At 37.3% G+C, this 27,589-nt stretch overlaps 1 protein-coding gene across 1 annotated transcript; it reads right to left on the bottom strand.

Annotated features, from left to right (window-relative positions):
* Positions 1 to 85: 85 nt before the first annotated feature.
* Positions 86 to 26,982, bottom strand: LOC143877338 (SNARE-interacting protein KEULE-like). The gene is made up of 21 exons (XM_077379341.1): positions 26,565 to 26,982; positions 23,508 to 23,566; positions 20,965 to 21,046; positions 20,115 to 20,193; positions 17,900 to 17,950; positions 17,688 to 17,784; positions 17,374 to 17,406; positions 16,991 to 17,119; positions 12,450 to 12,644; positions 12,251 to 12,334; positions 12,046 to 12,141; positions 11,884 to 11,960; positions 7,882 to 7,978; positions 5,284 to 5,409; positions 5,067 to 5,162; positions 4,508 to 4,624; positions 4,313 to 4,390; positions 2,721 to 2,920; positions 2,355 to 2,445; positions 2,174 to 2,263; positions 86 to 544 (listed from the first exon to the last, which is right to left on the bottom strand). Exons 1-21 carry the CDS (start codon positions 26,626 to 26,628, stop codon positions 491 to 493), a joined length of 1,995 nt encoding a protein of 664 aa, XP_077235456.1. The 5' UTR covers positions 26,629 to 26,982; the 3' UTR covers positions 86 to 490.
* Positions 26,983 to 27,589: the final 607 nt, after the last annotated feature.

Here is a 27,589-nt window from a genome sequence, read left to right as displayed (position 1 = left end):
CTCTTATAAACAATGAAGTGTGGTATATTTTGTACATATCTTAACCGAGAATCCAATGTTCCCCCCATCATGAACAACAGACTAATTGACTGAAATTTTCTTGTGAATAGAAATCTGACAATAGTTACAAAATATACTTGGAAAACATAAATGTTACAGCCCCACAATTGAAGTCTCAGAGATAAGTTACTGTGACGGATTATTCGTATGAATATACACATTTATACAGCATGAAATCAACAAAATTGAATCCATCAATTACAACTTCAAAATAAGGAAGAACTGCACTCACACATCCTAATCTAGAAACCTTGATATAGCTCTTAAGAACTTGATTTCAAGCTTTAAAATATTGAAATGGGTAGTAGTTTGGAATCGATAATAAAAAAGAATAATAAGAAAAAGGAAGAAGAGATGTATGGTTACAAATGAAAGAAGGCCCACCTGCATTCAGTAGAAGAGCTCTTCAATCATTGCCGCGCTGAAAGACTTAAATCTGAAGATCATCTATGTTGAGGTCTTGAGCAGTCAGCAACTTAAGTTTCTGCAATTAACATCAATGGATGTCAGGAGTTACATAAAGGGTCTATAGAACACTATCGCGTTTCTTTTAATTATTTTATTTTTATTATAATTGAAAAGCAAATTCTATGATTCTATAAGAGAAAATATAGAAAAACAAAATGCTAACAGAGAAAATAAAGGGAAATGATATATCCGCCCCTTTTGATCACCAGGAACACCCCCTGTCAGTGTATCAATGACTAAAGAGGGGCTGTTGTACTTATGTCAGAAGAATTTCAATGCCCCTGATTGCCACAAACATTGTCAGGGGGTGTTCCTGGTGATCAAAAGGGGCGGATATATCACTTTCCAAAATAAAGAATAAGAAGATTATCGTATGTTGATGTAGACGAGGTTTCAATAGAGAAACTAGCATGGAAGATTAGGAAGCTTGGAAGGAGTCTCATTTAGAATAAAAGCCAAATCAATTGTTTTCCAAGGAAAACAGGAAAAAGAAAAAAATGCGATCTCGTAACAAAGTTAAAAACAGCCTACCTGTTCGCATAGACAGCGTAACACATCAGAAAGTAAAGCAGCCTTATGACAAATCCTTGTTTGAATAAAATAAAATAAAATAAAATAAAAGGAGATGAGATCTGTTCCACATTTTTTATTTTACACTTTCTCATAGACTGTTACAATTCCTAAAAAGCTATCAACAGACCAACTAAGAAATTACAATAAAAAGAGGACCAACATCAGAACAAAGGTGTGGGTATTAAGCTGAATAAAATAGATATACTATCAATGTTGGATTACCATCCAAAAAGATATCAATGTTGGATATGTGACAGGAGATCATAACAAAACTCACAATAAATTTTAATGATTATGAAAACAAAAACGGTTTGATATGATATTACAGGTTTTGCTCTAACCGAAGCTATTGCATCCTTGCCCACAATGATGGTGTTTCTGATCTCATTCGTACTCTAAAGCTAGAATTCAGAGGTACTCTTCTCGGCGGAATAAATCCCATCAGGAAAAGAAGGCCATGGTCGAAGCATTAACTGAAAGATGCCTTGGCCATGGGACGGGAAGAGGTGAGGTGGGCCCCTTTTTAATTCCAGTTTTTTCGACCGGGCGTGAGAAGCGATGTGGCATAGTTTGCTTTTCCTTCTCTCTCTCTCTCTCTCAGCGAAGGTTAAGATACTAAGGTTGATTGGAACGTTTTCCTAATCAGAAGGCATTCTCTGATCTGGTCACTAAAATGAGTTGGATGCATAGAAATGCAGGTAACCAGAAGAATAAAAGATAAATTAGACTAGATGGGTAAATGAAGTGTGCTACCAAGGTAGAAAGTATTTAAAACAAGTAGAATCTCTTGGATTTATCCTTTGCCCGAGAAAAAAAAATACAACCATGGTCTTTAAAAGAAAGAAAAGTGCATATAGCAGCAAGTGAGTTTTATCAAGAAGCATGTTTGACAAAAGCAAGCTTTCTGAAACCATGATCCAGAATATCCACTTGAATTGGAGGCATGCTTCCTATGTGATACAAATAAGTCTAGTTATATATGCATAAGAAATTGTATCAGATTTATAAAAACTCTTGGTTCAAATGGTGAAAGTATTAACAGAAGTGACTAAAAATTGTTTCACAAGTTTACCGTGATAAATTGCGGAGGATCATCTATACTAGAAGAACCGAGGATAACTTCCCGCTTGAGCTTTGTTGTAAGCTTGTGAGCAACGCGTAGCTGATAAAAGTATAAAATTAGAAGAATGTCAAAGAATACAATCGCATAATAAATCGGGAAAAGCACGTCAAAAAGCTTGATATTGGCCTACCTCAGAACGAGTGGCCCCACCAACAATAAAAACAAAAATACGCTGGCCCATCTTCTTGAAATCACTGGATGCATGCTTCAATATGGAATCACTATAAGAGCAACCGAAACAAAAAATTATGAAATTAGCCCAGGAGAAAAGGAAAAGTGATTGATAGACTGGAGAAAAAATTAGTTAAATAACCGAATGACTGCAATGCTCAATCATTCATTCAGTAGTGACTACCATAAGCTCTCCCAGTACAGCTTAAAGTAGTAAAATTGACAAACACCAAATTATATTGGAACATGAAAATAAACACCTGCAGAATATTTTCCAACGAGCACAACTTTTCAAGCAAAAGAGAAGGAATAACTGCCATAATACCTCGAATACCCATCATCAGAATTACGAGGCCTAGCCCATGTTGCAGTCCGTCTTGATCTCATTGAGTGAGCAGGCTGGACTTGAGTTGCTCGTACTGATGCACCCTGAGTGCTTCCACCATGGAAACTAGGACTACGGTCATTCATGCAGTGATACTCATTCTTTGGTAGTTCATCTTTGCTTAGTTTTTCAATCAGCTCCTGAAAGATAGCAAGAATCATGATCACTTAATGCCATCTGATGTTGATGACATAGGGTGGCGCATCCCGGAAATTGAGTACAAGTTTCTATGTGAAACATTCTGCTGCAAGCATGGTTTTAAATTTCAGCTGAAATACCGAAATTTCGGATTTCGGTTGGGACCAAAACCGATATCACCAAAATCCGAAATTTCGGTATGTTAATGAAATTTGCTTCTTTTTTTTACCGAATTTCGGCCGAAATTTCGTTTTCGGCTATGTCCGAAACCGAAATTTAAATCCTTGGCTGCAAGGCAAAAGCTAATTATCATCACATTGCATTTTCATTTATTTCTTCATAAGAAACTACTTTCCATTTCCACAAAGTTGTTTTTTTTTATGTCATCACAGCAGTCAAATGATAGAAATGTTTTCAATTTCAAGAAAGTCATTTTTAGTGTAATCGCAGAAGTCAAATCATAGAAATGTTTCCATAAAAAAAGCAGATGTGAACATGATCCACAGCAAGGAAGTCCTGCTGTGTCTTGGCATGAGTTCCGAAATTGAAACCTTAAGGGCTAACATATCAGTATTTGGCATTTGTGTGTCCTATGTGTGCCCTGTAGTAAACAGAAGAAAACAGCACACTAGACTGCATGCACTAATGCAGATAGATGCACACAATCGCATATGGACACTACAAAGATATGGGAAAAAGTCCAAGCAGTAGAAGGACCTCCTCTTGCAATGGACATGCAGCAGAGTAAAACATGCACATCTACCAGATTGAGAGCTCTTGATTCAGAAGCAAGGCATTGTTGAGAGCGCAGCTGAAAGGCAATATCTGAAATTATTTTGACACAGAAAGGGAAAAAGATTTTTTTATTGAAAATATAGGCACTATCTTTTCCATTTACTACCTCTCCCCAAACGATGCAAAAATTAGACTATCTACTGAATCCTTGGGGTCATTGGGTCAGTTGGACTTGATCAGCGAAAAAAATCAATTAAATTAATAGGAAATGGAAAAGGAAAAACTACAATAATTGTTGATGACAGTATCAAACATTAGCAATACAAGTCATAAATATAGTTAAATTTATTACAAAAAATAAAAATATCCAAAATTTAAAGTAGGAAACCTTTAAAAACAGAAATCATAATGATGAGAAGTTGAATCAGTATATACACAATTTCTAAAACTATTTGCGCATGATCAAAGGGTGAGAGATGGGCAACCACCACTGGAAGATGCGGCTTTAAAATGGGAACTTCCCTATGATTATAAACCAAAATGTCAGATATTCCATGCACAGAGAAGCTTGTATACGAAAAATCACCAAGACAACAAGATGTCGGAATTAGATTATGCATCGAAGTAAAGAGGTATAAGAACCTGAATATGACGCATACCTCTATCATGGGATAAAACCGTGATAGTTGCCATGTTTCTTCCTCGTCAGTTCGCTCTTTTCTAGCTGCATGCTTCTTCTGATAACCAAAAAAACATGGAACAATTGCCATATGTCAGGTTCAAATCTGTAAGTAGATAGGCAACTGTACCGATATCAAAGAACACCATAGCTTTGACTCACTAAAGATGTTTACCCTCTGAACATCAAACTTGAGAGAGAAACCCCCTCCTGAGGTCTTCTTGGTATCCGATCCAACCAGATATCTCATGTTATTCACGGCATTCATATCATCAGGCGATAATCTTGCCAACTGACGAAAAAAGAGAAATATTTTTTCATGAATCTGATTGGGGTCATAGTAATGCTAATTCTAGAACTGAAAACACAATGTAACATTGAGCAATGATAGATCATTAAAACAAAAAACAAAACATTGAGCAATGATAGAATGAAGGGTGCCCTTGCAAAAACCAGCTTCAAGGGCACCCCCATTGGTTAATTTCAGCAAAAGTCAAAGCCGTTCCACATTTTATGGCGCCATCCACTTTTTTCGGCGGCATCATAAACGATCTTCGCTGAAACTGACAAATGAGGGCGCCCTTGAAGTTGGTTTTTGCAAGGGCACCCTTCATTCTATCATTCCTCTACAACATTACAGCAAGAAGGGTAAACATGAAACAGCATACAAAAGTGTCCAGAAAAAGAATATAGACTGCGTGTGTTGTCGGTAAATAAAAACAGAGGATATTTACCTGCATCAACTTTGTGCCTTTGTCAGCTTCAAATTTCTCGGGATAGATGGCGGCATAAATCATCAACAAACGCAACTTATTCTCAGGACTGGCATCCTGCAATGGAAAGGAAATTGATTTATCAATTATACTTGAATGATTAAAGTACCTCAATAGTTAGAAGTAAGAAGAAATGGTAAGCAAGTGTTTATGAAAAACTAAATCCTTAAGTAGCAACCTGCTTGGTTCTCAGAAAATTGATCACTTCCTTAGTGCCTGCATCGCCAAATACAAGGTCCTGCTCTAATTGACCAATTTCTCTAAGCCCAAGTTCTTTGATCACTTTATTAACTTTCCCTGCAATCTGCATCAACTTCTTCTGATTAGCACGACAAAACGGTATCTGTGGCCAATATCTTTGTTCATTCTTTTGTAATCCTATTCAAAGGAAAGTTATTACGACCATTGTAATTTGCATAAGAAACTCATTATTGAATGTCACCTTCAAAATCATTGGCACGAATCAACACACGAATTGGTGTCCACAAATCATGATTACATTTACTTTCCATTTTAGCCGTGTCCACGTTTCTAAATTTTGGGAGTTTGCCGTGTCCGACACTCTGTGTCCGTGTCCACAAATCATAGATTCAGCGCTAACATTTTTTTTTATGACATAGGGTATCCCCACACCATTTTAGGGCGGGACTAATCCCTATGGATGAGCGCAATCACCCGTAAAACACGCGCATCGGGTTTACTAAGGGGGATTCAAACTCCCGTCACTGGGGAGCATACCCATGACTTTAAGCCAAAGAGCCACACCAGTCCGAGTTCGTGCTAAGAACATGTTCCCTTCAACTCTTCCCAAATAAGGAAATGGAAAATTCTGCCTATACGTACTAATGGAGGTGAAGCATCAATATTTTCTCCATGACACCATGGGCTTTGATGCCAAGGCAGCTTTACAAAATAATGGGAGTCACATACTAAGTGTCTATTTATAATAGCATTCATAGCTTAATTAAGCTTCAAATATTGCATTTTGATTCGTCCTAGTAATAAAAATCATGCTAACATCCACATTTGTTTTCCTTTGATGAATAAAAACTCTATGGAAACAAAAGGAAAAACAGAACACAGTCTCAATATTACAAAAGAATTTACAAGTAAAACCTGGCATCACTAACCAAAAGAACAGTTCCGATGCTTATAATGAGCCCAGTATAACTTAAAAGCTAAGAGGGAAAAGGCTCAAAAGGTGTCTTTGACCCCCCACCCCCCACGCCAAAATAAAAATAAATTTTGATGACGTCACCATCAGACCCATGATATCATGCCGACAGCAGCAGCTGGTCCAGCCACTTTTATTCGGAATGAGAATCTAAGTAAGAGTTGCATTCTTATTTTATGATTTTAGTGATTTTACTTTAAATTTTATATTTGTTTCAACGGACTTTCTACAAGCCCCAATTACTAAAACTGTATGATTGTATGGAGAGAGTTTGTTTCTAATTCTAATTACAGTAGTGTTTTGGAGCCTGGGGTTGCCTTGTTTGGGCAACATTGATTGTACATGAAGTTCTTACATCAATGGTTGGGGTCTTGGGACCGGTGCTTGATTTTAACGAACTTTCAGGACGTACTTAGCCCTGGATTTCAGAGGACATTTATACTATTACCAACTTCTAGTAAGTTATCTCTGGAATTTCTGCTGGTTTTTTCCTTCACAGGACAAAAATATAATAAGCATGGAGAGTAATGAAGCATCATGTAAGAGCTCACAGTTATTTGAATACACAGAATAGAAGAACAAAGAAAAACCTGACTCACATCTAGTTATCCAATGTCAGAGGACCACAGGGAATTGTTCCGATGGGGATGACATAAAATCTTTCAACTGTTGAACGGATATAAAGCTGAAAACCTTAATGACTGGAAGAGTGCTTAAGTGTGAGCCACGTGGACTACAATGCTCCCACAAAATTGAAGGACAAAAACTCAAGAAGCCAATATATAGTACAAACAACTGATGCAAATAATATATGGTGACTGGTGAGGCAGGTATGAGTAAAAAGGCAATGAGCAAATTCACACATAACATGCCAAAAGCTTGCCTATTCTACTTTTGCCTCTTGTCCCCTTCTTGATGGCTAATAGAGTTTAAAGATATAGATTTTGGGAATAATGATACAGTAACATGGATATGTATACGCTCAAGATTTATGATATCGAGGACACGAGAAAGGATATGGATATTTATCCTATGATATACAAATATGAAATTAGAAATATTTTACTTTAAAATAAGGAAATATTAGCTAGAAATATTTTACTTTAAAATAAGGAAATAATTATTAGCTATACACTGATTATATTATCATTAAGACTCATATGCTCAAAGTCTATTTGCAAGGATTTGCTAGCGTCCATCGCAGAAGGCATTTCGTGGATGATCTGTTGCATCTGACAGCAGCCACACAGGCTCACTTTTCAGCAGATTTTGTCTTCATTCACGAGGTGGATGCTGTCAGATGCAACAGACCATCTGCGAAATGCCTTCTGCTATGGACGCTAGCAAATCCCTATTTGCAAATATGCAACAGTAGGATTTCCGCTTTTCTATCGAAATCTGAATGATGAGCCATAATTTGATGGATGCCAAATATTTGAAACATGATATTTAAGTCGAAAACATAGGTATCCATGCACTATCCAACCCAAGTTAATGTGACACAATAAATTGGGCCTATACAAGTATCACTATATCATATTTTGGGAAAAAAATATAGATAGAGCCATCCCATGTTTCTTGTAGTATGAACAAGGAACTAACCTCTACATGAAGGGAAAGCTTATCAATTTGCTCACTGTACTGAGGCAATGCCTGTACCATCTTTTGCAGATCTCTTGTTGATAGCTCACCGCCATCTCTTTATGAGAAAATAATATAGGAGTTAGAAAACATACTAGAATAGAACAATCGCATGATCTAAATAAAACTTCCAGTAGTGCCACAGATTATGTCACAAGATGTATATCATTTTATGATGCATGTTAGAGTTTGTACATTTGAGATCTTCCCCCTTTTCTCATAATGTAATTGTTTTCTTGATTTCATTCAGCATAGTTAGATCATTAATAGGAGAAGATTAGGGGCAGATTTGTCATTGGTGTAATGAAAAATCACATTCAACCCAAAGTGGGCAGCTAGAACAAAATGTAAAGAGTTATGCCACAAGATGTATATCATTTTATGATGCATGTTAAAGATTAGGGGCCTACTATATGAGAAATTTTATTCAAGAGAAAAACCTTTGGAGCTATATTGTTGGAAGTGTCCAAAAACCCACTTTGATGAACTAAAAGGCTCGGAATACAAATAATTTGCCGATGAGCCGATGAGCATAAAAGTGGGGCACAGGGGTTTCGAGAGAGGGGGCTGGCAATGTGGAGATTGCGGCTTCCAAAACTTCAAATGGAGACATTTCTGAAGTCAACGTCAGATGGAGAGGAAGTAACAAAGAAAGATGGAGGGATAAGAAATAGAAATCGAGTAGGGTGAAGTAAACAAGGGAGGAGGATGACAGATGGTAAATGAAAAAGAAACCAAGACAAATCAAAGAAATCTGTCAAAAGGTCAGCTTTGCTATAGGGAGACTGGAGGAGTAGTGACAGTGGGTTTGTTCAACTTTCGGTATCGCATATTTTGTATGAGTAGATCAGAAAGCGCTGGTGTTAGGAGCTTTGGAAATAGGGATTTAGGCTTCCAAGTTTCAAAGTTTGAAGAAAGAAAAGGGAGGCCAATCAAAAGATATTTTTGTTTCACATGAGAAGGGATTAGGGCTTAACCAAGGTAGAATAAGAAAGTTCCCAATGACGCCGAAAAGGGAGAAAAAGTGAAGAGTGGAGAAATATGTCCTTTGTTTAATAGGAGCAAAGATCAAGTTGCTGACATCTTCATCAACGGGCTCCCCAGTGATCATCACCTTCTCTTGAGGACAAGCAGTAAATGCACTGAAACACACATGGGCTTGAGTGGCTGTTATAAAGTAAAATACATGCATTGTATCATAATACCCTCCATAAAGGGTATGATAATTGTATTTCATGTTGTAATCAATGAGAATACTCTCATATTGTCTCCCCTGAGATTTTCTTCTTCCTCTTCTCTCTTCATTTCATTTATCCTTGATTCAAGGTAGCTTTACACATAGTTACTGGAAACTTCCTACTTGGATGGGAAGCTCGCTTCCTCGGAAACTAGCTTCAGAAGCTAAGTTCTTCGATAGTTTAAAATTTTGGCTGAAACATGTCGTTTCTGCCGAAATATGTCAGTTTCGGCCAGAACTAAAATGAAATTCACATTGAATCGGAAATTTTCAAGATTTCGCCGAAATTTCATTTTCATGAGGGGTAGAACTTATTTACAAAATTTCCACCGAAATTTAAGAGAAACCGAAATACTTCCACAAATTTTACAAGATTTCGGCCAAAATTTCCACCAAAACCTAAATATTTTGATTTCCATGATGGCCGGAATCGAATCCGAAATCTAAAACCTTTAGTTCTTCTCGCTTCCCAAATTTACGAGAAGTGCGCTTCCCAAACACTTCCTCTTAATTAAGAGTACGCTCTCTATTTAGGTGATTATTTTTTCCTAATGAATGCTTTTTCCTTTTGATAATGTTGCATGTGTATTTAAAAACAGTGTATTTAAAACTTGAAAACTCAACGTTAGTTTCAAATGAAAATTATGTGGATTAGGTAGGGGTGACGTCAACCCTAGCCCAACCCGAGATACAATTCCCTCAACCCTAACCCGAGCCTTGTGTCAAGGATGGTCAACCTTGTCCCTAACCCAACCCGTCTCTAAATCTCTCAACCCTAACCCGACCCATCTAACATGTTTTTTTTCAAATTGGGTCGGTCGAGTTGTGGTTGGGTTCGGGATAGCCTAGGGCAAAAACAAAAAGAAAGAATGACCATGAAATTTTTAAAATCAGGATAAAATTAGAGGACAGAGGTCGGGTTCGGATCGGGTTGCCAAAGGCTTTAACCCTAACCCAACCCAACCCAAGGAAATGCCAACTCAACGCGATCCAAAATCAGGTTGAATCGGTCGGGTTCAGGTTGAGCCCGAGCCAAGTTGCACCCCTACTTTTACACGAAGTACCACCCATCTCTCTTTGTTCCCATTGAAAAAATGTCCACAACCCATTTTTTGCATATTAGTTCACTCCAAGAAATAAAACACCAATTATCCAGTTCCATTTTTCTTTTCATTTCATTTCACACAAGAAAATACCCCACAACCAGCCACTTCAATGAAAATACCCACACCCAGCTCCATCTCCATTTCCATTTTCAATAAACAAAAACACCTACTACCACCCTTTCCTTACTTTCATTTTACAGCCAAGAATCCCCACCACCCATTTAACTTCTACTTCTATTTTCACACCCAAAAAAAAAAAAAAAACAACCATCCATTTCAATAATTTATTATTTCTTTTCAAAATCAATTATAAAAACTTAGGGCGATGATACTCCCATCAACACCCCCCACCCGCCCCCCCCTGGTGGCATTACGCATGCGCCCCCCTTATAATGTGATTTGACGTCAAAAAGTGTTAAAGTTGCCCACTTTTCAAGTCAAATCATGTTATAAGGGGAGCGCATGCGTAATGCAGGGGGAGTGAAAATATCATCTCCCAAAACTTAAATGACTTGGATTGATGTCTCTGCCCTTAAACATCAATCTCACATCATGGAATTAGATAAAAATATTACATGAAATGTGTGTTGTTCCCCTTCAGTGCTTTTGGGTATGGCCACTACAGAAGCGCTTCAGGACTGTCCACGGACGGACCACATCCGATTAGGCATAGAAAGCAGGCCTTGACCTCAAGCATTAAATATTTTTGCTAATGATGTGATGAAGAAGCAGTTGTTGTTGCTGTGAATGATGCAGGAGTAAGTGGAGGATCAACAATGGCGAGACTATGATGAGAATGACGCGAGATAAATCTGAACTTGCTGGATGTGTTTAATGTTGATGGCGATAATATGATGTGAATGATGCAAGAGATAAGTGGGAAGGATTAACGATGGCGATACAATAATGAGAATGATGCAGGAGATAGGTGTGAATCTGCTGAATGTGTTTCGCCTACATTTTAGGGAGGACAGAAGAGAGAAAGAGAGATTGGGGTGAAGAGGGTAATTTCATCATTTCAAAAAAGCAAAGAAAACGATAAGGGGAGGAATGGCAAAAAAAGGGGGGTGGATACATATATATATATATATATATATATATATATATATATATATATATATGTATCTCACATATGGGTGTGCTCCTCTGCCATCTCAGTCAAGTTGTTTCTTTACCCATTCCTTTAATCATAAAATCTTTAACATTAAAAAAAATGTAAACATATTGTTCAATATGCAAGTATCCAATAGTTCCAGATCTTAATCGCCGTTAACAATTAAAAGCTTGGAGTTTCTATTAAACTGCTGAATTACAACAAGCATCTATCCATTTTCTCAACAAGTGGTGATTATTTTCTCCAATTACCCAATCATTGATATGTGGCAGCAGAAACTAACTCAATTAAAAGAAAAAACACTCTCCATCATCAAAGAATCTGATAAGTGATAATGAAATTAGGTTTTGGTATTCTTTCAAAAGAAAAATAATCACAAACACAATTGCTCAACAACAATTGAAAGCATCTATAATCCTAAATCCCAAAATTAATAATTCCTAGTCTAAATGATTGAAATAAAAATATATTGATCTACATGGAATCCAAAGAAATTCAATACTGACCTTGAACCATGGTGGATTTGTGCAGCTTTGTTCTTTGATACAAAGTTGGTCATTTTCTCATGTAATCGTTCACTGGCCTGACATGCCAGTTAATGATCAAATAGTATTCAAGTCAATCATAGATCCAAATGAGAATTTCTAAAAGAAAAGCCTAAGACATACATCTGCAATATGTGCATGCCGGAGCTCAAGCCATATAGGATCATGATCCTCCAAAAGGACCTCCTTTCTCTCAGGTGCTCCCGACTTGCCTGGCGACTAAACAACATCTCATATATAAGTTTTCCTAAAGAGGACTAAGCAAAGGAAAGATAAAACAGAGGCCTCAGGGGCACAAAATCGCAAATATGTTTATGGGAAGGTGTACCTCATAGACATACTTATTTCCCTCCATGTTTAGTAGATCACGGCACATGGCATCATATGTCCATTCATGAATAACGGGAGCAATCTGCATGTGGATCATCAATATATTCAACACTAATTAAACTGATAGAGAATGTTAAGTACTTCTCAGTCATCTGTTGGAATAGAAAGATGAGTATGATAAGAAAAGTTGTTTAAACCTGATCAATAGATCTATCCACGATGAGTAACTCGCATGTTTCCGTCTGTGGAAAATGAGAAATTGTAGATTTGTACTTTGCAAGACAGTTCCAAACTCCAGCAGCAAGTTTGGTCGGAACTAAATCGCGAAGCGTTGTCATTGTAGATGCTTCTATAGATGATTTGGCAGCACGATAGTGCACAAATGGAAGTTCCTGAGGAAATGTAACAAAATTAAAAGAAAAATTGAAACCAAGCCGGCCCCAACTAGTCTGGGACAAAGGCTTAATTGAGTTGAGTTGCGTTGTTGAATAATTGAAACAAATTTTGCCACACACACAGACAGACACACGCGCATGGGCGCGCACGGACCCAAACGTTTTAGAAAGTATTACAGACATGCCTAAGACATTTTAGAAAGTATAATAAATGGAAATTGACTAACCAACCCACCAAAAGAAAAAAAAAGGAACCCAGAATAATATAAGGCTTCAATAAATTGGAGGCTAGGCATAACTGAGGTGAACCACATGAAAAATTAGGGAAGTTAACAAATGCAAGTCATGTTATTAGTTTCACTTCTGACAATTGAAACATTTTCCTTATGTATAAAGCCTCTTTTTTCTGTAGGGTTTGTATGAAGCCTCTGCTTCTCTAGTCGTAGAAGTTATCATATCTCAATAAAGCAAATGTCGGGTTGGGATTGGTGCTTTGTTTCCACGAGTAGGTGGGACTCTCTCTCTCTCTCTCTCATGTAATTTCCTAGGAGAGAGAGAGAGGGGAGGGGGTAGGGGGTAGAGACATAGGTTTTGAACTAATCTATATAAGGTATTGCTATACCTTATGTGAGATGAGATGAGAAAAACGAAGAGTCCTTGACTGTGTGGGAAGCGAAAGGTGGTATGCTTAGACATTGGGTGCTCTCGAATATGCGATCTTCGGGCTTAGACATTGGGTGCTCTCGAATATGCGATCTTCGGGTTGAAAGGTGAGGATTGGGTTTGAGATTGAGTTTAATCCCATTCTAATCTTCGTATATTCTTTCATACTCTCACTTGTGGATATAGGCAAGCTTGTTGAACAACACAAAACAATCATGTGACTTTTTTATTTCCATTATGACTTTTTTATTGTGACTTTTTTATTTCCATTATGCATGTACCGTGTAGATTGTGCGTTGGTCCAACAACGAATTATCCATTATTTAACAACAAGTGGTATCAAAACTCTTTCAACAAAGTGGTATTAGAGCGCAAGGTTAGTGGTTTGTGCTGAAAAACAAGCGTCGTGATTTGAGCAATCGTTGGCGAAGAACAATAACGAATGACAGTTTTGAAAGGTTGATGGAGATTCCAACAGGAGGAGAAGTTTAGTCAGAGGTAACCTTCGTCTATGATCTTTGTGGTTCAGTTTTGTTTTTGGAAGTGTGAGGACTGATTGAAAGGAGTTTGGATTGATTGAGAGAGCAAATGAGTGAAACCCACTTAGATTTTTGAAGTGGAATTCTCTATTTGGCCTATCAGCACAACATTGAACAGATTGGCCATAACCTAGCCGATTGGCTGGTTGATACTTCAAATGAATAACTAGAGAACGATCGGCTATGCCCTGGCCAATCAACTCAGTGTTAGCCCAATCGAATGACCAAAATTGAATTGTTTGCTTTCAAGTATGAGGAGGGTATCAAGGGTTAATCTAGCAAAGTGGACAAGGGATCAACCTCCAAATTTGAGACCAAGAAATTTGATAATAAGGGGAGCTTCACTCTTCGGAAAAGGAGAGTGAAGGACATCCTAGTTCAACAAAGCCTTGCTAAAATATTGAAGGGAAAGGTTAGAAAGCTGGAGAAGATGACGAAGGCCAAGTGAGAAGACAATGAATCGAGGGTTTTCAGTTTTATTCAATTGTTTCTTGCAGATAACTTTATGTTTAACTTTATGAAGGAAGAATTTGCAACGAAAATATGGGAGCAGTTGGAGAAGCTTTACATGTCGAAAAGCTTAGCCAACCAAATGTATTCGATCGGCAATTGTACAGGTTGAAGATGAAGGATGACGGAAATCTTCTGAAACATATGATAGTATTTAATGGGCTTGTGGATCAACTCCATAAAGTTGATGAAATCATGAAAGTTGAAGGAAGAAAACAAGGCATTATTGCTTCTTACGTTACTTCTTGATTAGTATAACAGTCAGGTGATAACATTGCTTCCCAATAAGGATACAATGAAGCTGGAAGAAATCATGAGAGTGCTTTTGTCAAATAAGATTAGGAAGCCTAATCAAGAAGATGGTCAAAAGCATGGATTGGTTTTTTGTGCTGGAATGGAAAAGGAGGGTCTTCTGACAAGTAATCCGAAAACAACAAGGTTGAGATACAGGGCCCATGGGAAAGGCATGCTGTTGGAAAGTTGCCTTATTTCCCACCCACCGTAGGTGGCTTGGGTGGGAAGGCAAGAGGCAAAGATAGAAACCCTCTTATTTGGATTTTTTGGAAACAACTAAAAAGAGGAAGTGACTTTCTTCAAGAGAGGGAAAGAGAGGAAAAAAAAAAAGAAGAGAAGTGAAGAGAGAGAGAGAGACAAAGGGAGAAGAAGAAGAATAGAGGGTTTTCTATCTGGGTTTTCTTCTTGGGGTATTCTCTTGGGTTTCTCTTGGGGTTTTCTCTTGGGTTTTCTCTTGGGTACGATCTTAGGTTTGAGAAGCAAGGAAAGGGTTGCGGGTTTGTGGGTTTGTGACTAATCCATTGTAATCCTTGTATATTGTTTTTTCTCATAGTGGAAGATGGTGTTTCTCGCCTGTGGAGTAGGCTTTGCCGAATCACGTAAAATCTTGGTATTCATCTTGTGGCTTGATTTGCTTGTTTATTTTACTTTTCCGTTATATTTGTCCACGATCGGATCGAATTGCCCGGCAGATTTTCTCAACACATGCAATGTCATATCATTACAAGGGTTACGATCACATCAAGCAGGATTGTCCAAGCAAGCTGACAAGTTGGACAATAGTGCCTGAAATATGGTGGTGGCAGTAACGGATGAGCAAAACTAGATGGTCAGAGATGTCCTCACATATCTCACGATCACCAAAGGTAAAATCACTTCTCTACATGATTGAATTCTAGATTTGGGTTGCTTTGTTCATGTGTGCCCCAGGAGGAGATATTTTGATATGTTTCATGAGAGAAGGAAAGGTGTTGTGTCCTAAGGTGACGGGTCAACTTGTGACAACACGCAATTTGAGACTGTGAAGATCATCATTTTGATGAAGTGGCGTGACATATTTCAAAGATGTGAAGGAATCTAGAGATACTAGGCTGGCTGGACTCCAGGTGTTGCAAGTATTTAGCGATAGGTAGAGCCATGAAAATTACACGTTGTTGTATGGTCCTCTAATGAAAGGGGAGAAGTATGATGGTTCGTATTGTCTAGTGGGGAACATGATGACAGATGGGGCTCCTAGTACCTCATTAGATGGTTGGAAAAAGAGTAACATATGTGCACACAGGGTCTCCTCCGGCGTTGGTGCATAGACAGATTTTAAGGAAGCATGCAACGATAAGGAGGTGAAAGTTCCTCTTGGTGGAGAGGACTGATCAAGGTCCCTCTCCAAAGTTGACCAGTTGAGTTGACTCATGGTAAGGTACACATATACATTGGTTGTTGATTGAGTCAGGCAGAGTTAGGACTTGGACGATTCGATGTTGCGTGTAGTTGGTGGTTGCAGAAAGCCAATTGTTGTTTGCGGGGACATCAAACAGGTGGAGACGCTAAAAAAATCTGCAAGGTGGCTACGAAACAAGCCAATTTGGAGATTGTTCGGATTGGTGTCTTGTTCCCACGCATAGGTGGGACTTTCTCATATAGTTTCCTATTGGGAAAAGAAAAGGGAGAGAGACTGAGTTTTGCACGATTATGGAAACTATGGGATGTTGGTTGTGTATCCTAGTTGGACTATGAGAGAGGAGACACAGGTTTTGACCTAACCTATAGAATGTATTGTTATACCTTATGTGAGATAAGATGAGATGAGAAAAACGAAGAGAGCTTGAACGTGTGGGAAGTGAAAGGATGATTGCTTACACACACATATATGCAATGTTATAGCAACTATTCAACTTGTGCATTTACCAACCATGGTATTTGCATCGTCTGATTTGCCTTTAATTTTTCAAACTGAAAGGTGGCATTCCTAATCTTACGAGTGGATATAATATTTCGGTATTTACCTACCTACACATGCATACATACATTCACCCACACATGGATGCATGCATCCAAATACGCACACGCACACACACACACACAATATATATATTGAGACAAGGGAGTCTGTGAATATGAGTGAAATCCATGTATAAATATAATAAACATTTGACAGATGCCAACTACACACACACACTGATATATATATATATATATATATATATATATAGAGAGAGAGAGAGAGAGAGAGAGAGAGAGAGAGAAGGGAGCCTGTGAATACGAGTGAAATCTATGTATAAATATAATAAACATTTGACAGATGCCAACTACTGTGAACATTAAGTGTTGATAACATACCCTCAGTGAAGCAAAAACTGTAGCAATGCGGTTGGCCATTGTATTTAAACAGGCATCATACTTGCGAGAATTGTCCACATCTTCCCCAAAGAGTTCCTCCAGTGCCCTCTCATTGTCAGTGATGAACCCCTGCATGGGAGATGTCACAATAGACCAAAATACATTGTGAAAACTATCAAACATGCCATCGCCTATAATGCAATAACATAATATGAAAGAATATATATGGTCAGTGATATTCTACATTCAGAAACTATAGCCTTTACAGAAGGCAATGATCTTAAGCTGCAAGAACCTTGAATAGTACTGAAAAGCCATGAATGGCTTGAGTTAGGGATTCAAGTCAACAAGGAAATGGTGAATCATGAAAGACAGGAATATACCTGACTGTCAATAGCAAAGAACTCCAAATTCATCTGCATGTTGCAAGAAAATCACTATCAAGTAGATATACATATACTTTCTCAGTGAATCCATAATTACTCATTTTATTCTTATTTTTTACATTTTTATAATTTTTAATATTTTTATCTTTTTTGTATATATAAATCTGAAAAAATGTTACGATTTAGGATTCGAACCCTGTTACGATTTACGATTCGATTCCGATTTTTAGAACCCTGGATATACTTTCTCAATTAATCAAAACAAGCTAAGCTATCAACATACTTGGGTCAGAAAATAATCAACAGCTAACCTCTCTCAATGCACCTATTCGGGGTAGAACGCTTGAATCATTCTTGATGTGAGAAACTAAATCCTTTGGAATAGGTGAGCTGAAGAACACATATGCCCTGTACACAAAGAAAACATTAAATTTAATGTACAGGAAACTGAAGAAAATCCGAAGTTCTTTCAAACGTAATCCTGATAACTAGAATGTAAACAAAATAGAAATCCTTCACATACTTCTTGTACAAAGGGCATCTTCCTGACATGTCAGATAGAAACATAACAACACTGCATATTACCAAAAGGAGTCAGAATCTATCCTGTAAAGAAATTTGAAAAGTAGTACCTTCAGTTGTGCTTAAATCCAGCAGAGCATATAAAATATTAATTTCAAAATGCTGAAAGTTCTGCAATCACATGCAGAAAAACAAAAGCACAAATTCCAAGGATTCGACAAGAAATGTACACTGCTTCCAACAAATAATAGCACCATGTGCATGAAGCGTGTTAGACCATTAAAAAGAATTGCAACAAAGCAAGAAATGGAAAACAAAATCATGAAAAAATAATAGATAAAGGCTGGTGAGAAAATGAAGTGGTCAATTTCAAGTAAGCTGCTTTATCCCAATACTCCGAGTTCTGCATAAGAAAATAAGAAAAATATGGAAATAACATATATGCTACTATCAAGGTAATACCATTCAAATTGGCTTAGCACCTAAGACAACAGCAATAAGAAAAATGTTGGTCAGGTATTAATTCTGAACACTTCTCAAACACCAAGTGCTACAAGGATAGTAGGATACCATGTTTGGACAGTGTTGATTCGTGATTACTTCGTAGCAAGGTTTCCGGCTTCGATTTTGATATGCATTTCAGTCGTGATGGAAATGGAAACATGCCAGTTTTCGATGAAAATTTCAGTGGATATCTTGAAAAAGTATGGAAACATGTGGAAACATATGCAAAGAATGGACATTTAAGATGAAACTTCAGGAAAGACTACAATAAGAACAAATACATATTCAAAACCCATCACAATGAAAAAACCCACCCATAAAAGTTCAACGACATTGAACACCTAGTGACATGTGTTGTCGCACATATCTGATAATTCAGTACATACCACATTTCACATGTAATACATCTATAATACATACAGGGCGGCTCAGTGCACGAGGCTCCCGCCATTGCGGGGTATGGGGAGGGCTAGGTGTATGCAGCCTTACCCCTGCTTTGCAGAGAGGCTGTTTCCGTGACTCGAACATGTGACCACCAGGTCACAATGGAGCAACCTCACAGTTGCGCCAAGGCTCGCCCTCTAATTCATATATAATACATACACGACATTTTTTTTTTTGAATGGTGCACACACCACATTTTACAAATGATTCATAGAAATATATTTATGTAACACATACGGGAATCATATACCACTAATATAATTAGGTTTTGGTTTGGTGTGTGTTTGGTTTCGGTATGTGTTTCAGTGGGGATGGAAACAGAAACATTTTGGTCACTTTATGTCAGTTTCTCTGGAAATTTAAAACATGTTTTGTAGGGATATTTCTCAAAATCATGGAATTTTATGAAAGGGCATGCAAGCAATGAATGTCTAAGATGAAAGTTCAGGAAATGCTAGACTAGGCACAAATATACACTTAAAAATTATCACGAAAACAAGGCAACCATGTATAATGGTTTAACAAGATCAAACACCTAGTGACATGCGTTGTCGAGCAAGTCTAAAATAGTAATTTTCATTCTAACCATAAACATTTCACATGTTTTGAGAGATGGTGATTATTACATGTTTTGAAAGAAGGTGATCATCTCATTTCTTTTACTTTTCAACTTACTTATCTTATAAATGAAATGGGCGACAATATTTTCTGGATATATGGAAGTTTTTGGTTGGGGGGCATGGAAGGACATCAGTCCGAACCTACTTGGGACTTCGGTCCCCAAGAAATTTGACACATATCATCTGAAATCGATATGCGTTGGTGGATGTTTATAACCATGTGAACATTAAGACCTGTCACTCAAAGGTATAGGGCAGGCATTCAGTTACGAGCCTTACGATCGCTGCAATGGCTGGAACTCTTGAAAAGACTCGACCGCCTCTGAGAGTAGCAACGTCTATCTATATACTTGTAGAATCAAATATCTTCCAAGCTAAGTGCATCCTAAGGCTAGATTAAGTCCAAAGTCTACTTATGTTCCTTTTGGTAGTAAATGTCCATGAGTGCGTGTCTAAGTTCACCTAAAGATGCTAACCAATCTCACTTCAAGGATGTAACTCGGTAACCCACGCATTAAAAAGAATAAAAACAAACAGCTTGCACCCCATAAAAAGATAAACTGGTTAGCAATTGGAATTTCCTCTCTGACTAGTACAGAAAAAGAAGAGAGATATAAAGAACTAAATCGATGCTAGAAAGATAATTACTTTTCTTTTAGCGGCTGGATAAAATATATAGCATCCATTGAGGGTAGTGGTTGCCTTCGCTTGTACAGGTCTTCCACCACTGCAAGTAAAAAACTAGAAGCCAGGTAAGCTCTATCCGTATAACCGACATTTGTTAATTCAAGAAAAATAGACGCATCAGCAGAACACTAGTAAGTGAAAAATCACATTAAGACAAGGCCAAACCCCATTTAGCACAAGTTTATTTGAGCTCTTAAAGAAATAAAACAGAACTTTGAAATAAAAAGACAGAAAATTTCTACAAGACCATTGAAAAAAAAAATTTGAAATAACAAAGATAGAAAATTTCTAAAATTCATAATATTCAAGAACCTTAAGTACGGGTCTAAGAAGGATACCATGAACACCAAAACAAAGGCAAAGATTGAACTACCAAAAGTTGATACATGAGAGTAACATGTCTAGAGATAGAAAGAGAATATGTGAAAAACAAGACAATCCAGATCCCATCAGCAAGTAACAGTCAAACAGTTACATAGAAACTAAAGTTATATTTCGCTACGCCATCAATCTAAAAAGTACAGAATTAATAGGCGAAACCCAGGGTCAATGAAGGTATCCTTTTTCTATTGACAGCCAATATGACATGAGGAAAGTAGGGATGAGAAAAGTAGCATATCATTGGTGGATGCAGATGTGAAAAAAAGAAAGAGAAATTGTTAGTATCAGAAATACCACAAATCAGGTAAAAAAGACCAGAATACCCTCGGTTCAAGGAAAATCATCAAAATACCACAAATCAGTAGATAAGCAAGTTCAAAGGAGAATATTGCAGCATTGAACTTCTAAAGAATGCCCCCTTGTTGCTTACATGAAACTCCTTCCTCAGTGATATCAGCCATCTTGCAGGAATAAGACATGACTTTGACAGTAATTTTGTCCATGATGAGTACCTGTTGGCAATAAGTTGAAATTAACCACAACTGTGTTAGACATTAGTATTTTTATAATTTCACAGAAAACCAATAATGAAGAAAATAATTGTGCAATTATCCTTTTTCCTTGATTGTAATAGTATTTCATTAATGTTAAAGAGTTTGTGTCCAGTAATAATCAAATATAAGATAAAAGAAAAGAAGTTTGTAATAAATTCTATAACCAGCAACAGCGACATGGACTTTGCTAGGCAATTTCATGGAGCTCAATGAGATTTGCACAGTTGCTGCCACTTGTCAATATGTTACTGTAAAAATGATGTTGAGAGAAATACCTGGAAATAAAGAGGGTGACGTTCATGATAAGGAGTTTGCTAGGCAATTTCATGGAAAGCCGTTTCGCGGCTGACTTGTGCATGAGAGAACAGCCACCTCAGATGAATTAAATGAATAAGACAAAATCTGCTGAAAAGTGAGACTGTGTGGCTGTTCTCTCATGCAAAAGTCGGCCGCAAAATGGCTTTCCGTGAAATTGCCAAGCAAATCCCTCATGATAAACTGTAGAAGGAACTTATTGATTAATGGTTCCTGAAGATCAAATGACCTATTTAAGGAGATACATGTATATTTGAAAAAACAAATATACCCCCAAATACATAAATAGCAATCCAATGAGCACCCTCAATCTAATATGTTTCCTTGAAACATAGGAACCTTGCCAACTACAAAATTGATGGTGATCCCCTGTAATGGCCATTTTGAAAGAAAAAAAAGCAGATTGATCATGACCCGAAATATATTCAGAAACCTATTCACCATCTTAAAGCTTATACAGGAGAAAAGGATGATCACTCTCAATGTGTTCTATAGAAAGAATAAAAATTGGACCCAAAAACAACTTCTGCACATTGACGTCGCAGTAAAAAACACCAAAGTTAGTGCAGCATCCTTAATTCTTGCAGTGGGTGATGTGCAGTAAAGAACACAAGATTATCTCCTCCAACAATGAAGGCCCCATGTTTCATCATAATCTAGATCATGTTTCTGATCAAAATGCTTAGTTACAAGTAAACTATTATATTGCTTAACTCTTTGTATTTAATCTTGTAAACGCATCTGCTCCATTTCCTGTTTTAGAAATGATCCCCCATGTACTATTCTTATAAGTGCATCCATCTCCTCTATCATTTCTGTTGAGATTCCTTCTCCTGTTGAGATTCCTTGAGATTCCTTCTCCTGCTGAGATTCCTTCTCCTGTTGAAATTCCTTCTCATACACCTTACATGAATCATATCGTCCTCCTTAAAGTATGTTTTGCATGGTGAAAAAGGACTAGTATATGCTTTCATATCATTTAACCTCCATAAGTCTAAAATATTCGGCATTCATATGGACCTGGAAGCGATCCAAGGGCTTACAGGGATCGTGGGTTGTAATGTGGATCAATTACCCTCAACATACCTAAGGTTGCCCTTGGGGATGGGTCGTCCCACCCCGTTTAATTCCTTTCTTTAATAAAATCTCATCAACATTAAAAAAAACAATTAATCAAATGGATGGCCGTATGGAAAGCTCCACCATAGGTGCTTTAAGTACACCGCCATGAAACATGATAGAGAGCCCATATTTTGTGATATGACGATGTTTACATTCCCTTCTCCATTTTGAGTTAGAGTATAGAATGACGATTGGTGTTTAATTCCATGATACTAAAAAAGACATGGGACATGAATTCTCCTACCCCATCAATTGTAAACATATTGATACGAGTGTCATATTGATGTATGTCAAACGACCAGTTACTCCAAAAGCTTAAGCTATTGGAGAAGGCGTTAGTTAATCTTTTCTACTTTAACACTCCCCCTCACGTGAGGCTCCTCTCTTTTTTTTTTTGGGTTGGCCTACACGTGGCACATGTGGCCCCACTTTTTGGTTTGCCATTGCATGTAAATTTTTAATATCAAGGAGTTTCGAACTCAGGACCTTTGTTCTGATACCGTGTCAAACGACCAGTTACTCCAAAAGCTTAAGCTGTTGAAGAAGGAGTTATTTAATCTTTTGTACTTTAACAATGTACAAAAGCAAAAAGCTATGAAGTGAAGTCATCAATGAAAATAAAATAGTATCGAGAACTAGACAGTGAAGAAACTAGACAACGAAGAAACTGGAACAAGTACTCAAACATCACAATGTATAAATAATAAAAACAGGAAGATGAAATCCTGTTTATTGATTTCAAAAGCAGTGCTTACAAAGCTGATAACGAGGACAAAATCAATGTAAAAGTTAGTGAAGTGCAAAGGACCAAAGTATTCCATGTCATGGAGTGCTAGATCTTATTTCTAAAGTATTTAACATCGCAAGACATGGTAAAACCAAATCCTCTGAAAAGTCATCTATGTTCAGGATATGTTAGCAAAGCAAAATGTATATCGACAAAATCATAAACGTCAAATAATGGAAAGAGAATAAGAAATACCTTCCAAGTACTTTTGGAATCCCCCACTTTCGTCGATCGAAGCATTTCATGCAATAATCCTAAACAATACCACAAGAGAAAAAGGTATGAGAAAATTAACCAACTGAGCAATCAATATGACAGAAAGTAAGCAACATGGGGAAGCGTACCATGTACAAGCTGATTCTCAGTCAACAAAATCAATGGGTGGACGTATAGAGCAAGATGATAAAAAGAATTCTTAAAATTAAGAATGAATGTAAGCGTGAAAACCACAGACAAAGCAAACCAAACCTACTAACAAAAAAACATGTGTGCACTTTACGTAAAGAAACGGAAAGAAATATAATGAAAATCTTATGTCGGATGCTTAAAAAGGGCATATAAGTAGTGTTTTAACTTTGTGAAACAACCAATTACTCCAAAAGCTTAAGCTGATGGAGATGGAGTTATTTAATCTTTTATACTTTAACACTCCCCCTCATGTGTGGCCCCTTTTTTAGGGTTGGCCTACACGTGGCACATATGGCCCCTCTTTTGGGTTGGTCATTACATATGGATTTTTAATACCAAGGAGTTTTGAACACCGAACCTGTTGCTCAGATACCATGTGAAACAACCAATTACTCCAAAAGCTTAAGCGGTTGGATATGGCGTTTTTTAATTTTTATACTTAACAAACTTAATTAATTTGTTAACATGGCTAGTTGCGATAGAATACTATACTTGACAGCCAGAAATCATAAATAAAGCTCTCCTAACAGTATGAATTATATCTGCATAGACCAACGTAAGTTACGTAACACAACACGTGAGCTTAGTTATACACTCCTTAAGTTTGATGGCTCTTCATCTAAATTATTAGTTTCACATCACAAACGGTGGATGCATAATTCAAATATCATACCCTCTCCTTGTACTCCATATTTTGTGCAAAGGTCATACCACAAACTCTATGTAACAAATATTAATTCCAAAAAGGAGTAAAAACTATAATTCCTACTTGAGTGTGAATCTCATTCTATCTGACATTGGCATAGTTAACAGATGAAACACAACAAAGGCTTGTGAAGAAAATACACTAAACACTAGCGAGTTAGCATATGCAGCTCGTCCTAAGCTACTCTTCATTATTCCTTCTTATCTCTCCATTTTTTCAACCACTATCCTTAGTGTGCTCATAAATCTTAGGATGATTCATGTTACTATGGATCCAGTCTAGGTTCAAGATCTTAAAACCACTCAAGAGGTATCATGTACAGTCATCAACTTGGAGCTTTAACATTCCAGCTACTTGGTGTCATATATGAATAGAAGACAATCCAAATGGTCCTACTCCATCACCATTAACTTCCACAAGCACCTACCTTTGGCTTCTAGCAGGAGTGGATCTTGTTAAATACAGCCAAAGTTATAAAAAAACCGACATAGCACAAGGGAATACACTCACTTAAGTCAAGGGATGTGAAACATTGAGCTAACAAAAATCATGGTATGCACAAAAAGTGCTGGCATGCATCAGGGCAAAAACAGGCCTGGAAGTGCTAACCATGCCGTCAGATTCTGAGACCCAACACACATAAGCAGAAAGTATAGCATAAATTTAGCAGGCATGCAGTCAAAAGATAATAAAAGCAAGGACCTTTCCATGTACATAATAACAGATTCAACCAAGCACATGTCAACTAAACTATTACAACCTACGTACTATCACAAATCAAGCTCCAATTTGTAAGTATGGGTGGCATGGAAACTAATACAAAGAGAAAACAATAGAGTTTCATTTATAAGTTATCTCAAAGTAAATTCCAGGAAATAAATGAATACAAGAACATAAGATCTAAAAAAGTAGCAATAGAATGTGGAGAATGGCTCCACATGATTGGGAATGTTCTGAAGAGAAACCCAACCTGATTAGGTAATTTAAACCTATGTTTTGTGATTATATGATTGGCAATTGATGGCTAAATCATTAAACCTACATTTTGTGATTATATGATTGGCATTTGTTGGCTAAATCCTTTTTGCTTTTTTCTTATTTTTTTCTTTTTTGAACAAAATGAATAAAGCCAATAAACTTTATTTAAAAAAGAAATATAATGTATAAGAAGATTCCCACATAGGGGCAAACAAGAATGGAAGTAAATCTATGTGACGTATCAGTCCGGGTCACTAGCTCTGTTTAAGTAACTTCAAAAATCGTTAATGATCAGCTCAAGTTGCCTTCCCAATGCATATGAGAGAATTGACCAGCCTAGAAACCAGTAAAACTATTCTCTCTCTCTCTCTCTCTAAAATGCAATAGAAACACCATGTAAAAGAGATTCTTTCTTCACCCAACAGACTAAATGCATAGAATCTCCTTAAACTCAGAAAACACGCTAATGCCATGCCACAACACCATAACCTCTAGCTCTATTGAAAGAGCAAGCCATGTCACATTGGGCACACACAAAAAAGAAAAAAGACGCAATCACTACATGCTTTTGGCCCTTGAAAGCATGCCAAACACTCCTCTCTACCTTTCCTTACACGTGTTTTACAAATCCCACTCCAAAGTTGACCTTCAGCCATCCTCAGTGATGGGAATGTGTGTGTGTGTGTGGGTCAACACCAAATTGTATGGGTAAGACCATCTCACTAGATAGAGATCAAGCTATTTGATCAAGGCATACAGATATATGCATTTGGGAAAAAGGGTTGTTCTCGGTACGGATAGCAGCAATCTATGATTTTTTTTTATATCTAGGAATGTTGTCCTACAAGAAGGGTAGCCAATTCCAATAGTTTGTTCATCTGACAATCCATTCGTTTCTTCAAATTTACCAGAAGTTCTCATTAGAAGTTCATTATCACAACAATTGAATGCCCATATATGTAATATGCGATTATTAAGCTCTAGTATGAAAAGCGAAAAAGAGGAATCAGAACAAAAACAGATCAATTACGAAACTCGTTCGAAATGAATTCATTGCAATTTACAGGGAAAGGCAAAATGCAAAGATTTACCCTAGGAAGGAATATAGGATAAGCAAAATTCAAAAAAAAAAAAAAAAAAAATCAGAATTAAGGAATTACGGTCGCGGCTGATTTGGCGGAAGAATTTGTATTCTCCATTGGAAGAATCGGAATCAAACGACATGATTCTCCTCTTCGATCTTTCGCCTATCGATAGTGAATTTCCTCTATCGAATCAGATTTTTAGGGTTTGTTTTTTTGTTGTTGTTCTATGGGTTGAATTTTTAAAGAGCGTGGTGGATTTAGAGGAAAGGGAGAGGGAAAGAGTCTTTCTTTTTGTTCTCCACATCTATGAATGGGAAAAGATGAGGGAGAAAATGAGGAAGATTTAGCCGACTCTTGTTCAACAGAATCATCCAGGTGAGGAGAATTACCGAACTGCCCTTACTCGTCAACTGTTTTGATGATGTAAGAAACAGCGCGAGAATCGTCCCCAACTTCCGCACGGCGGCACGGAGGTTAAACAATTGAAGTCTTATTTTGTAATTTTCGGATCTTCTAAGAAGAAAAATTATGTTCTTTATATTTCTTTCTAATTTTCGGTTTCGGCCCTCACCGACGAAATTTCGGCCGAAATCGGGTTTTGGCAATTTCAGTTTCGTTTTGACCGAAATCCAAAATTTCGGATTTCAGTCGAAATTTAAAATCTTGGCTATGACCACTCTTTCTGCACGGACTGAATATATCATTTCTCCTCTATAAAAGAAGGGAGCTCAGGGCATCGATTTGATCTTATAGAACATCATGAGGTGACCAACATGGTCAGTGTCCGATCTTGAACGAAAATCCCAGGCATTGACTGAAAAAAAAGAAGTTTAGCTACTTATTAGTGGAACTCTAAATGATGCTTAATTGAGGTTTTATGGATCAGGGGCTGCTATTTGGATCAACAGATCTGATCACGATCACACAAACGAGGATAGTGTGGGGCGCAATATGTGACTTTTTAGCAAGGAGAGTAAAAGTAACCATTTGACCCACCCATCCAACAGGTCCACAATCATCTTGATCCAACGGTGCAGATCAAATCTGGAAAAATTAAGTGCGCCTAAAAAAGTGCCACTATGCGCCCTATTGCCCATTGC

This window comes from Tasmannia lanceolata, unplaced genomic scaffold (assembly GCF_043159265.1).
Source record: "Tasmannia lanceolata isolate RefF3 unplaced genomic scaffold, GAP_Taslan_0.1 ptg000002l, whole genome shotgun sequence".
NCBI classification, from domain to species: domain Eukaryota; kingdom Viridiplantae; phylum Streptophyta; class Magnoliopsida; order Canellales; family Winteraceae; genus Tasmannia; species Tasmannia lanceolata.
Note: the sequence above shows the minus strand (reverse complement) of the source record. Positions and strands in the feature narration are given on the sequence as shown.